The sequence below is a fragment of the Cydia strobilella genome, chromosome 17 (genome assembly GCF_947568885.1).
Source record: "Cydia strobilella chromosome 17, ilCydStro3.1, whole genome shotgun sequence".
NCBI lineage: Eukaryota > Metazoa > Arthropoda > Insecta > Lepidoptera > Tortricidae > Cydia > Cydia strobilella.
In genome coordinates this window covers 5,604,643-5,618,094 of record NC_086057.1, presented here as the reverse complement: position 1 = coordinate 5,618,094, position 13,452 = coordinate 5,604,643, and the positions used below count along the sequence as shown (strand labels likewise).

General features: G+C 40.3%; 1 protein-coding gene across 1 annotated transcript in view; it reads right to left on the bottom strand.

The window, feature by feature from the left end:
- Positions 1-1,880: 1,880 nt before the first annotated feature.
- Positions 1,881-13,452, bottom strand: part of LOC134749034 (fibrillin-2-like) — an 84,417-nt gene continuing 72,845 nt past the window's right edge. The window contains exons 51-58 of the mRNA XM_063683928.1: positions 11,530-11,677; positions 11,252-11,396; positions 10,770-10,976; positions 10,349-10,503; positions 9,895-10,134; positions 5,862-5,952; positions 3,543-3,795; positions 1,881-3,360 (exon numbers count right to left, since the gene is read on the bottom strand). Of these exons, the coding sequence (XP_063539998.1) occupies positions 3,252-3,360; positions 3,543-3,795; positions 5,862-5,952; positions 9,895-10,134; positions 10,349-10,503; positions 10,770-10,976; positions 11,252-11,396; positions 11,530-11,677 (1,348 nt within the window). The 3' untranslated portion in view covers positions 1,881-3,251. The remainder of the gene's footprint in view (positions 3,361-3,542; positions 3,796-5,861; positions 5,953-9,894; positions 10,135-10,348; positions 10,504-10,769; positions 10,977-11,251; positions 11,397-11,529; positions 11,678-13,452) is intronic.

The window sequence follows — 13,452 nt, the reverse complement described above, 5'->3', positions numbered from 1 at the left end:
GACGTGATGAACGATGAAACTCTTTTGATTTTTTTCTGTAAGGATTTCAAGTAGTAATTCGCTATAACTCGATTCGGTATGTCTCCCTAGCAAAGAATTGCTCCCTAGTTACATAATATGCGTGCGAGTGGCGAAGCGAATAGCAAGAGGTCCCTTACTACGTCCACACATTTACATACGTACTTGCAGTTTCTGAATACAACTAGGCATTTTATAGCTACGCCTTATTTAACACATGCAGATTCTACCGACATACTGCACTTGAGGTCCAGAGCAGGCTGGTAAAATGGCAAGAAAAGCTGGAAAGTGTGGGACTGAAAATAAGCAGAACCAAAACGGAGCACATTCTGCGATTTCGGTGGTCTAACCAGTTTTTCCCATATTGCCTTAGATGGTGTATCCCTACCAGTCTGCTCCGACTTCCGGTACCTTGGGTCATTGATCCAGAGCGACGGACGCATCGACCGTGACGTGAAAAATAGAATAAATGCGGGATGGATGAAATGGCGACAGGTCTCTGGAACAACTTGCGATCCACGAATGCCTCTTAAACTTAAGGGGAAAATTTACAGGACGATCGTGAGACCTGTTGTAATGTATGGATCAGAATGCTGGGCGACGAAAGTGACGGATGAAAGAAGAGTGCACGCAGCGGAAATGAGAATGTTGAGATGGATGTGTGGAGTGACGAGGAAGGATCGGATTAAGAATGAGTATATTAGGGGAAGTTTGAAAGTAGCACCAGTAACGGAGAAGATAAGTAGTAGTAGGTTAGCGTGGTATGGGCATGTGATGAGGAGGGATGAATGCCATATAGGCAAAAGAATGTTAGGGATGAATGTTGATGGACGGAGAGCGTATGGTAGACCCAAAAAGCGATGGATGGATTGTGTAAAAGAGGATATGAGAAAGAAAGGAGTGAGTGCTGAGGTGACGAAAGATAGAGGAGAATGGAAGAGAAAAACATGTTGTGCCGACCCCACATAACGTGGGATAAGGGTAGGAAGAAGAAGAGATTCTACCGACATACATTTACACGTAACGTGCGCCGCTATTACGGCTCAACAAAACACGCGATCCGGTAAAACAAAAAAAAAAACATTTTCATTTTAACTTGTACTTTAAAGCATAGATTAGTATATGTTATCTTTAAAGCGCGACTTAAATTGTTTTTAAGTCGTAACTGTCACTTTCCTGACATAATGTATGGGATTTAACATTGACCGGCAGTTTTGTGACGATCTAACCCGCCCGGCCGGTGTCTATGCCCGGCCGGCAATGGCCGAAACGAACGAACGAATGGATTTAAGTGAAAACACCCTTTAATCAATGAAACCCCGCGTAGGAGGAATACAAATACAGATCGCGAATAGTTTAATTAAACAACTGCCAACAAAATGCTAATTGTAAGGATTGAAGCCGACGGGGGACGTTTTCACAAGTTTTTGTTATAGTTTCAGCCTATGTCCAGCAGTGGACGTCCGTGGCTGATATGTAGTAGTGGTTTTGAAATATAATCGAGGTATACACACAGACACACAATGCACGACGGACAGCCGCCGCGGACACTCGTGCCTGAGGAAGGATTCCCGATGAATCCGAAACATGTCGCCAAAAGCGATTAAAATAATAGTGAGTGAAACCGTACTGATCTAAATATTTTGAAATATGTCTCACGATAGTTTAATTTCGATTATAATCGAGGTCTTGCCTAATTCAACACTTTTTGTCAATTACTTTAAAAAGGCTTGTGATTGTAGCAATATCTTTTGCCAGGACCTTTATGCGTCATCCATAAAGTCAGTCAGTCATCCTGACAGACTCTCATAAGTCGAAACTTTGTGGTTTTTTATATTAAACTGTGAAATGAAACTCTATAATTAAAATAAAAAATATTTATTTCCATTCGCTCTGACAAAGCTTAACATTCATGCTTACTGGTAATTAATACTACTTAGGACTAATAATTATATTATGTATTTTTATTAATTTGTATACACATATTTACAAAATAAGTTTATTGCATTTTTGTACTTTTAAAACTAGTATAAAAGGCCAACGATTTCTTAACAGATCCAGTCTACAAATCCTAAAAAATAAATGGCTCAAAAAGTAAAGATCAAGCTAGTTGGAAATGTAAAATAAATAATTTTCTTAGATCTAAATAAAATAATTACTTAGAGTTCAAAAACACTGTATTTTCTTATACAAATATTTCAGATCACTGGGGAAGTAGTGATGGGAAACAAACAAAAATAATAATATCGATGTTCGATTTCGTTCGTTATGACGAGTTGTTCAAAGATTATCTTAGAGTTTAGTCATGTAGTAAATAGAATCAAACATTACTACGAGTGAGACATATATGATTGTTCGTAAGTTTTAATTAAACAGTCAATCTCACATTAATACTGGCGATACGGCCGGGTTATCGTAAAAAGTGCTTGGCTCGGAGCCGGCGAGTGGATTAACTTCTGCGTTCGCTCGTGCCAAGCGTCATTACGCGAGTCTATAGCAACTTGCCGAAATGCTAATCCGATACCTGCCACACAGATCTATGTCACTGGGTTTCAATACATTACACGCGTAAGGCAATAATATTAAAAAAATGCTTCAAGAACGCGGGAATCCGTAGCGCGGGCAAATATATTATTTGGTAAACAGGGAGTTGATTTCGTTGCTTAATACGTACATACTTACATAGGTACAAATTTATTATGTTCAATTTGTATAGGTATTAGGTACCTATATTAGATACTTAAGCTGGCGTATAGCAGAATACTTTCGTAAATGATGTTACTAAAATGACAATATATAAATGTTATTCGTTATAAAGTTTAAAAAATATTTCTTCTGAACAACTGGAAGTGACAAAAAAATCATAATAAAAATAACAAAAATGAAAAACTCCATTAACAACACGTACAAAGTATTCTATTAATGTAACAAAATTGGTAACATCAAACAGGCACAATTATCGATAATATCCACCTTACTATATTATTAAACATTATTTATCATTTATTATGGCATGGTACCGACTTTATTTATTATTTACTTACTCATTTTACTCATACACACAACTGTTACTTCGTATAAATCTAAATTGGCGTGGCAGTGCATTTACTTAGATCATTAGTTATTTTTCGGGAAATATTATGTTACTTAATGATATTAGTCCTCACTAATCTCCGATATCAAGCACGAACCCATGAATTCAGTATAGTTGCGTATACTGTAGGGTGAAGCGGTCAGCGCTTCGGCGGTGAGATCTTGACCGACACGTAGAGGCGCAGCGGCGCGGGCACTGACGCGTCGACACTCCTTCGTCTCCGCCCGGTGCTTAGCGGCGACACGAATCTAAAACACATTCTTTCATAAATGCTTATCGCAGTCTTTTTGTCTAACCAGCATCGCAGCGCGAGCACACGAAGTTCCTATTCTCTATAACCTATTGGGGTAGTGGGCGCTTCTTTTGCTGCTGCAGCAATAGCGCTCGGCCTCGTCACTAATTGGATAACGACTAATAAAAGAGTACCCACCTGGCTTCAAGCTCCAGTTGTTGCTCAAGTATCGCGTCAGGCTTCAAGTGCCTTCGCAGTCTCAACGCCCAGCCACCATCCCGGCGGGAAAGGACAAAGTTCCTGTCCGGGTCTCCGTAGGCTAGTCTGTAGTGAGCCCGCCCGCCGCCAGCTGCCGGCAGCAACCGCAGCAGTGGCGCCCGGCCCCATGTTTGACGAGGTGATGCGGATACCACAATCAGCTCTGCTTCGGGCTCAAGTAGTGAGCGGCGACCTGTATATAAAGGTAAACACTGATATAACTATTTGATGGCTATTGGTAATAAGTACACAATTATACCGAAACGCTACGCTACACGATTACTAGTACGTGTGTGCATGTTGGGATGATTCACTTAGGTCAAAGCAGATTTTTAGCTCAATTACTCAAAACCGACTTAACGGATTTATTTTCAACACACTACAGCTCACAGCGCAAAAGAACTTCGGATTCCTTTTATCCTGGAATTCATCCCTCAAGGGAGTGAATTGGGAGCCGAAATTTAATATCGTTATACCTACTAAAGGGGAGTTCTGCGACTTTTACCCGTATGAAGTCGAGTGTAGAATCATAAGCCAACTAACTGACGCGTACCAAACTTTTTGTAAATACTGACTGATACTGCGCTAAACTTATTCCAGTTCACATTTGCCTCGTCCCAGTTCGAGTTGAGTCCACCGCGGTCGGACGTTTCCCAGGCGACACTAACGACGGAGACCGACAAATATAATTGAACTAACTTTATCAACTATCGTTTTAGCAACTTACGTGTTCGCTTGAAAGGTATTCAATATAATTATTTCAACATTCGTAGACTCTATCCATAGAAATTGTATTTTGATTTGTCAATATAAAGATTCGAAATACAAAAGAATGGATTTTTACAGGCCTATGAGCAACTAGAGGTTAGTACAAAATTTAAGAGCACCAGTGTGTTCATAAATAGCCTACCTACTATACACGGCCAGAACAATAGGTACACATTATATAGTATATGCTTCTTTTAACACCGTAAACGCATTTAAAATGTTGGATAGCGAGAACTGTTAATCAATTAAACTTATGGAGTCGAGTCGGCCATTATTTGTGTGTTCACTTGTTCGTGTCTAGAGTGTTAACGGCTGACAAAGAAATCAAATCAGTCTAATCTTACATTAAGTCTACATTTTAAAAGAAAGAAGTACTTTAATGTTATTATATGCTTACAATGTTTACGGCATAATACTCTCGCTTGAATGCCTATCACTATTCTATTTTATATCCCCGAGTATGATGCGTTAAGAGAGATAAAGCAATGTGAAAATATTATGTAAACCCCTACGAATTGAGTAGCGTAATAAAACTCCCCGTGCACCCAGCCAACCAAAGTAACTTTTACAACATTGAAGGAGCGACGGTCTTAGCTCTTTATTTATTCACATCACTCGCGCTTGAAGACTTCAATCAGAGATAGATATCGCACATATGGTACAGAGTACTTTAAGTAACTGGTGGTAGAAAAATTGCATACCACTTACGTAAATACAATAGAAGACATTTATTTATATTTAGGGCGATTTCAGACTAGCGTATTTTTCTGCGCGTATACGGTCGTTTCGGCGCGGCGGCACCAGTTTACACGCGCGTTACATTTCCCTACATTTAGTTTTTACGAGCTAACACGCGCGTTACTTTTCCCTACATTTGGTCTTTACGAGTTAAGCACGCGCGTAGACGTACGTACGTAAAACACTAGTCTGAAACCGCCCTTAAGGTAGCTACCTTATGTAGGTACCTTACTATTCAATATTACCTACTCTATGCAACTTACGTAAATCTACCTAGGCTGTCAGGCTGTCACACTGTGTTTTCGTAAAGAGATGAATACTTAGATAACTTCTTACTAGAGGACATTGGACAATTTTTTAGCGAGCAGGTTATTGCATTAATTTAGATTAATTCTAAAAAAAATGTGACCACAATTGAGGAGTCTTTTCAAAAGGGCTTATTTCTCTATGAACACCATACAAAAATAAGCCCTTTTGAAAAGACTCTCCTCAATGAGGTTGGCAATTGTCAAAGGTTTGCAGAGATCGCGCCATCATAGCTTGCCGCTTTTTCTATGAGATTTGGCTTAAAGGGCTGGTATCCAGGGCATTAAAAAAAAAACAAAAATTTGACACAATTTCGACCGACCGGCAAACCCCATTGCAATGAACTGCCTTTTATTGGTGTGTACTGTCGTTCGTTGCCTCGCTACAGCAGGCTGATAGTTGTACGAGTATAATGCCATAAAAAATAAGAATGGAAGATGGACTTACGTCTCGAACGGCGTCTTCGCCGCCTCATGACTGTGGTTCCATTCGCGTACACGATACCTTCATCGGGTGCTCTTCTTCTGCGTCCATTCATCTGTGTAATAAAATAGGTATGTTACTTACTGGCGAATAAATGATTTATTTATGATTTAGTAACATTTTTAGTAATCGCGGTTTTAAAATTTGGAACCATATCACAATGTATGGTAAACAAAACTAAAAAAAAGTTGTGTTACATATATTAGAGCTCTATATTTTGAGACGAAAATCTCATTTACCGAAAAAAGTGACTGGACATGTTTTGAGCTTAGTAATTCCGTGACCAGGTTTTTTTAACTAAAAAAAAGTTGTGTTACATATATTAGAGCTCTATATTTTGAGACGAAAATCTCATTGACCGAAAAAAGTGACTGGACATGTTTTGAGCTTAGTAATTCCGTGACCAGGTTTTTTTAACTAAAAAAAAGTTGTGTTACATATATTAGAGCTCTATATTTTGAGACGAAAATCTCATTGACCGAAAAAAGTGACTGGACATGTTCTTTCATATTAGGACAGTCTTACATACACGAATCGACCTGGTCCCACAGTAAGCTCAAAAATAGATGGTTCGTATACCACCCATAACTCAGGAAAATTCATGATAAACAAAAATGCCTAACTAGTATTCGAACGCGGGATCTACAGCTTCTTAGGCACGGTCGCTACCGACTGGGCTAGGAGGAGGAGGGAGGCGAGATATTAACTATAGACTACAGCGAGCTGCAAAAGTGCAGTCTGAAAAATAACTCAATCATCATCTTCCTCGCGTTATCCCGGCATTTTGCCACGGCTCATGGGAGCCCCAGGTCCGCTTGACAACTAATCCTAAGAATTGGCGTAGGCACTAGTTTTTACGAAAGCGATTGCCATCTGACCTTCCAACCCAGAGGGGAAAACTAGGCCTTGTTAGGATTAGTCCGGTTTCCTCACGATGTTTTCCTTCACCGAAAAGCGACTGGTATAAATATCAAATGATATTCCGTACATAAGTTCCGAAAAACTCATTGGTACGAGCCGGGGGTTTGAACCCGCGACCTCCGGATTGAAAGTCGCACGCTCTTACCGCTAGGCCACCAGCGCTTAAAAAATAACTCAATATTGTTTTCAATTAACACGGCAAATTGTCACTATTTGCCAGTGACATTAAATCAATATTTATTTAAAACCTGATTAGGTTTCATAAGCCCAAATCTATATCCTCCATTTATGAACGCGTTTAAGTACTTACTCAAGACACTCAAAAGAAAATCTAATCTAAGTCATCTTAGATGACAAAATCCCTTAACCCTTCGTATGCCCCTGTCAAAAGATTGCTACTGAATTAATAACTTTAAATTTATAAATTACAGTCCAAATTGTCTGGGACGGATACGGGACAAGGCATACGAAAGGTTAGTGTACTTTAAAGCCACATAGAGTGGTTTCTTGGAAATTTCTATAAAGTATATTCTAATAGATACCATAAAGATTAGGCTCCATAAATAGAGAATATTAAATTACCGACTATCTCTTATCGAGCACAAACATTAATTTCGACGAAATAAGAACCACCATATCATATTATACATATATGAGATATGAGTAATTTCGTTGCAGTGCGTTTATATTATAAGTGTTAAGTAACAAATTTTTGATACGTCAAATGCATCCAATTATCTAAGCAGGCATATTTACAATCTGATACGTTGCTATATTTGCTATGTCTCACCGCACATATTAGATAGCGAGAGAATATGGTAAACAATTGAGTGAGTGAGTATGCCTGGTGGTGGGTAGTGGTCTTGGTTCATACAGCAAGACATGAAGTTTAATTTGGGCATGTACCTAATATTGATATCATAATATGATCTTTCTGAATACGCCTTCAGATATAAACCAGAGGGGCTACCGCGAAAACCGAAATTTGCAAATTGCGGGATCTTTCTCTTTTACTCCAATGCAGGCGTAATTAGAGTGGCAGAGAAAAATGCCCGCAATTTGCGAATTTCGATTTTCGCGGTTATAGCCCAGAGCTAAGGCTGGCAGCACCGATTCGACAGAATAATAAAACGGGGAGTAGTTCCAATCGCTCGAGGCGAGTTGAAAGCTTGGCAGAACGAGGATAAGTACAGGGTAAATACAGATACTTAAATGATAACTGATCACTTTAAATAGAAATCCATACATTTTTCGGTATCAGCCTTTCACTCGATTATTGTACTATCACCCACACTGTTGACTGTCCATTGGTGGACGTTATGCCTTTTTTAATAAGGTCCACCGATGGACAAATAAGAGTGTTACTGTTTGTACATACCGCAATAAATAATTGTATTTTGCTTTGTAGAATTAGGTTTCTTGGCTTTAATATCCTTAGCTCCAGATCATGTTCACTAAAAAAAATCCCAAAAAACGACCTACAAATATCTGACTTCGCCGTTACACATGTGACTTATTTGAGTCGGTCTTCGCCTCGACTTACGCGGAGAGAAGAATTCCCTTAAAGGTATACAGCCTTTGAATCAATGTCACGTGTATTTTCGTATCTAATGTGGTTTCTAGCTTTTACTTATTATGTGCAATAACACTTCGTTTTAATATTAGGTACTCGCCTCGCACTCACGTTAGCAACAGGAATAGATTACGGCAGAATAAATCGCTCTAAAATAACTTAGGCTCAATAATTATGCGTATCGGAGTGTCGAAGCCGGCTGAGCCAGATATACGGGGCTTACGGCACAGATTTATACTTTCGCGATCAGACGAGATCGTCCGCCTATTCTGTCTTATTATCATTTATTTCTTACGTATTTAATTACCTTTGCAAGCTTTCGTTTTCATACATATTAACATGATTGCGAATAGGATTACTAGGTTTTTTCCTAGATTCCCTAGCGAAAACGAATGCTCGACATAATGAAACTTCGTTCTAAACCCATCGGTTAGTTACAACTGTTACAAGAATGCACATTGACACATTTTTATTTATTTATTAGAAATCATTCATAGGAGCCCGGGGACTGCTTTGGAAACCTAATCTCAAGATTGGCGCATACACTTGTTTTTACGAAAGTGACTTCCAATCCAGAGAAAACTAGACCTTATTCAGATAAATAAATAAACAAGTATAGGACAGCTCATCACACAAATAAATGCCCTTACCGGGATTAGAACCCAGGAAGATCGGCTTCATAGACAGGTTTACTACCGAAAAGGCCAGACCGGTCGTCATATTAGTCCGCTTTACCGTTTACCTCACACCAACCGCCACATATAAATAAGTGGTAGATCTATAATATGATTGGTGTATAGACGTACTTATAAAGCACTTACCTATACGTGATATTACCCTAATGTACGTAATATCGTCGGTAATGGTAGAACACGGATAACAACTCGTAATCCGTACGAACTCTTGCGTGAATCGATTCGGCTCAACTTAAATAGGCGCTCCAAAGTTTTTTCCAAATTCAATTGTAATAACTTCAGCCATTCGTACGCGGCATTAGGCAAGTGTGTTGAGCGCTCTAACGAGTTGGAAGCCGGTTGAAATCGAACGCAAACACTGAAGTAGTGAGACTGAGGAACGATCATGCGATAGAGAAGAGATCCGATATAAACGATTCAAACTTGAGACGACCTAGGTTATTACCTAGGTCGTCTCAGTTTGAATCATTTATAGCGCTTCATATTGAAGCGCTTTTCAAGTTTTTCCATTTTTGTATAGAATGCGTTTTATAAGTTAGTTAACAACAACAAAGGTATCTTGGAAAGTTAGTTTTCACCAATTAGCTAAGAAATTACCTATAGGACTTTAACAAGCGATATTGAGTAAGCCATTGCTTACAATCAAAATGATAATACAATGAATGATGATTTTGATTGTTATTACAATTTAGGCTGGTTAATTTTGATGCCTGGGAGAGGTTTATTTTGTACTCGCAAAACAAGCCGTCAAGTGTAGTCGCACCACCGCTTCGATCAGCTAATGGTTACCTGTAAATATTTAACTAACCTTGCAACTGAAGCATCCTTCCGTAGATATGAGTTCATTCTTTCCTCCGATCCTATACTGGTCTTGTACGGGGAAGACGGGCGCGTTTCCGATGTCATCCGGGGGTAGTGCGCCGTCAAGTGCAGTGAGACAATGTCCGGCGCCGACCAGCTGGTAGCCGGTGGGGCAGCCGCATTGATACGAGTCGCCGAATGCTGAGCAGCCGAACAGACAGCTTGCAGTCGCGCAGCCGCCCGCCATCTGAGAGGTTAAGGTTTTTATAGTTGCTATTTGTATGAAGCCTACTCTTCTTATGTTGATATTGGTCCCACGAAATGTATAATGTCAAATGCGCAGTTGCGTCTTATACAAATCTCTTTCATACATTTCCTTCCTTTCGTAGTTTCCAAATATACACCTTATACTTCTAGTTTGACTCTTCGCGACCGAAAGTACACAGTTCGTCAGCATTTACCTGTAGACACACGCCGTGGCCGCTGTCCCAGCCGTAACCTCCGGGGCAGCCGCAGCGGTAAGCACCGCCAACAGGGAAGCAAGGCGACGAGCCACAAGGACCGCTAGCGCAAGCATCTGTAGGCACGCAGATACCGCTTGACGATCGTGTTGTACCTGACAAACACAAAAGATTTTTACAAACCAAGAAAAAATACACACATGTAGGTACAAAGTGTATCAGCAAAAAGGTTCAACATTGTCATATAGTTCGCTGCTTGTAGCGCTGATTTTAGTCTTAGATTTAAAATCCAAGCATATTCCATGAGGGGGAAGGGCTCATGGTGAGCCCAGAAGTTTCACAGTGTACAAAAGTTTAGGAAGAAGCCCAAATGGTGAACTAATAAGTGATGGTATTGATGGTGGACGGAAGATGCACTTACCAGCAGGACAGTCGCAGCGGTAGGAGCCAGCATAATTACGGCATGGGGACTGGCAGCGGCCGTCCGCGCACTCGTCGCGGTCCAGGCAGCGCGAGCCTTCCAGGTCCAGGCGGAACCCACGGGGACAAACGCAGCGGTACGAGCCCAGTAGGTTCACGCATTTGCCCGGCGACGGACACACGCCTTCCTCGAGACACTCGTTCACATCTGCGAGCATGGAAAAATAGGAACAAGGAATACAAAAAACCTCATAAGCAGTTTTTTAATACGTCAACGCATCGACAACAATATCAACTGCATAAGGCAGCTGTCCGAAGAGCTACTATAAAACAAGTAGTGATCGAGTATTTTCTTGCGCAAGAAACTTTTTTTATTTAATTAAATCCCGTGGCTTGGTTTTGGTGTTGGTGCTGACAGGTATGCGTACCGGCGATCATCTGTCTCCGACACCTGTCAGACCTAAGTGGCTTGGTATTGCTCACCGATACAAGCGTCGCCGCGTTTCTCATAGCCCTCCTGGCAGGAGCACTCGTAGGAGCCCTCGGTGTTGGTGCAGGTCTGTTGGCAGGTGTGTGTACCGGCGGCACATTCGTCCACGTCGCGGCAGTTCGCTCCGTCCTCGTCAACCTGTCAACCGAACGAGTATTGTTAAATTGGTGCTGTCTGGAAGTGGCGAGTTTGATTAATTTTGGTTGCGACACACTGTTTGCAGGCACTCGCCCGTCAAGTATACAGTCCGTGATGTAATCGTAGATGTTACCTCGTATCCCGTGCGACACAGGCACTCGTAAGAACCCTCGGTGTTGCGGCATAGCTGCTCGCAGGGCGGCGGGCGTGCAGCGCACTCGTCCATGTCCACGCAGATGCCGTCAGCTGACTTGTAGCCCCGGGGACACACACAGCGGAAACTAATAAACATACAAAGATTATACAGTACACCTCATATGACCTGTACTGATTTTCTAAACGAAAACTGTACCGGAACAGGGAACTCCAGGTTCTCGTCTTGTTCTTTGTTAGGGCACGTTCGAAACCGCAAGCACACCAAAGAGTTTTTTACGAATTTACTTAAATCGCAGATGAGGTGCCTAATCTTCCGCACTCTATGGGCAGGTGTTAAAGTAAGTAACGAGTAGCATAGAGCGAGTTTTTAGTTAGTATAATTATTAGCGATCATTGCAACTTTATACTTACAAAATTCCGTACCTAAATAATAATTTCGTACGTGTAGGAATTTCTAAAGAATTTTCTTTACCTTAAGGCAACTTAAACATTTCTTAGTTTCCAAATTATAAGACTGCTTTTCCAAGGTAATTATGCATTCAACTTTCAGCTAACTTTGTGTAATACAAAACGTAGGTATAATACAAATGATAACATTCACAAGTTCGACTTTCGCTGACAATGGAAAGTTTGCTTAAACAATTGGAGGAACTAAATAATTAACTTAATATCTTTTTAATTTTTATGTTTCACAGCTTTTATGAGCCATGTTGCTTGATAAATAAAATATGTAATATAGTTGGTCAAGCAAATCTTGTCACTAAATAAGAACCAAAAAAACTACACTCATCCCCTTCTTCTGGGCGCCAGCACCAGCGCAAGATAAAGACAGTATGACTCTCCGTCTACGCCCGAAATGAGACAGTCCCTTGAAAAACTATAATAACGAATAATTATATGGTAAGAACAATATTATCTACTACCATTCGCGGTTATCACCGCGACTGATGGTCATTCGCACGTCCTCTAATGACTACTATGTTATCCTATACGTATTAACGTCTTTAACCCTTTTCCAGACCGCAACAATCTACAAGGTTTTCCCAAAAAATCCAAATCATCATCATCATTGGCCTCATCGTCTATTGCAGACGATTTATGGTGTAACACCGAAGAGACACCGTTTTTAATGGCTTAAAAGACCGATGCGAGACCGACATGGCCTACCGCAGGCCTGACAAGAGAACACTGATTTAAACTTTTACGATTTTTACTTATTATTAACAACGACGGGACTTAACGAAACGTCGGAGGTAAATTTAAAACTTATTTTACGCGATTAAGTCCCGCCGTTGTGAATAATACTGAGAAGAGAAGTTGGCGAAAACGGTACTGAAACGCCTTGACGTCGCTTTTGCCTCTTGTCAGCGAGTGCGGCGAACCAGGACTCATCACAAAACTTGCGGCTCTCCAAAACGCCTTTGCGCCACTCCGTCTGTTGTTCTGCGAGCCTCTCCCAGTCTCTCGCAGTCGTAAAAATCCAAATATATTCAAATTAATTCAACTTTAAAGATTAATTTGAAGACAAGTCACATTTCCCGAAAGTGCAATCTAATTTAAACCTTTAATCAGAATGCTAAAGTTAAAATTCTATTGGCGCGTATGTGGTCGAAAAATCGTACTATGCCAGGAAAAGGGTTAATTCCAGCTGACCATTAAAAAAGAATGGTTAATTCGACCACAGAATAAGGAATAGTACGTAGTAATTAGAAGTACCTAGTTCGACACAGGTTATAAAATACGCAATTTTAAATTGAACATAAGACATGTTTAAGCTTGATATATTTAAAAAAGAAGTCCTATCGCAAAATCGGTATTTGTAAAAACTACTGTACTTTTTAACATTCAGGTATTTTGAGACATGAACGATATTATGAATTATGATATTTAAGTGCAATGA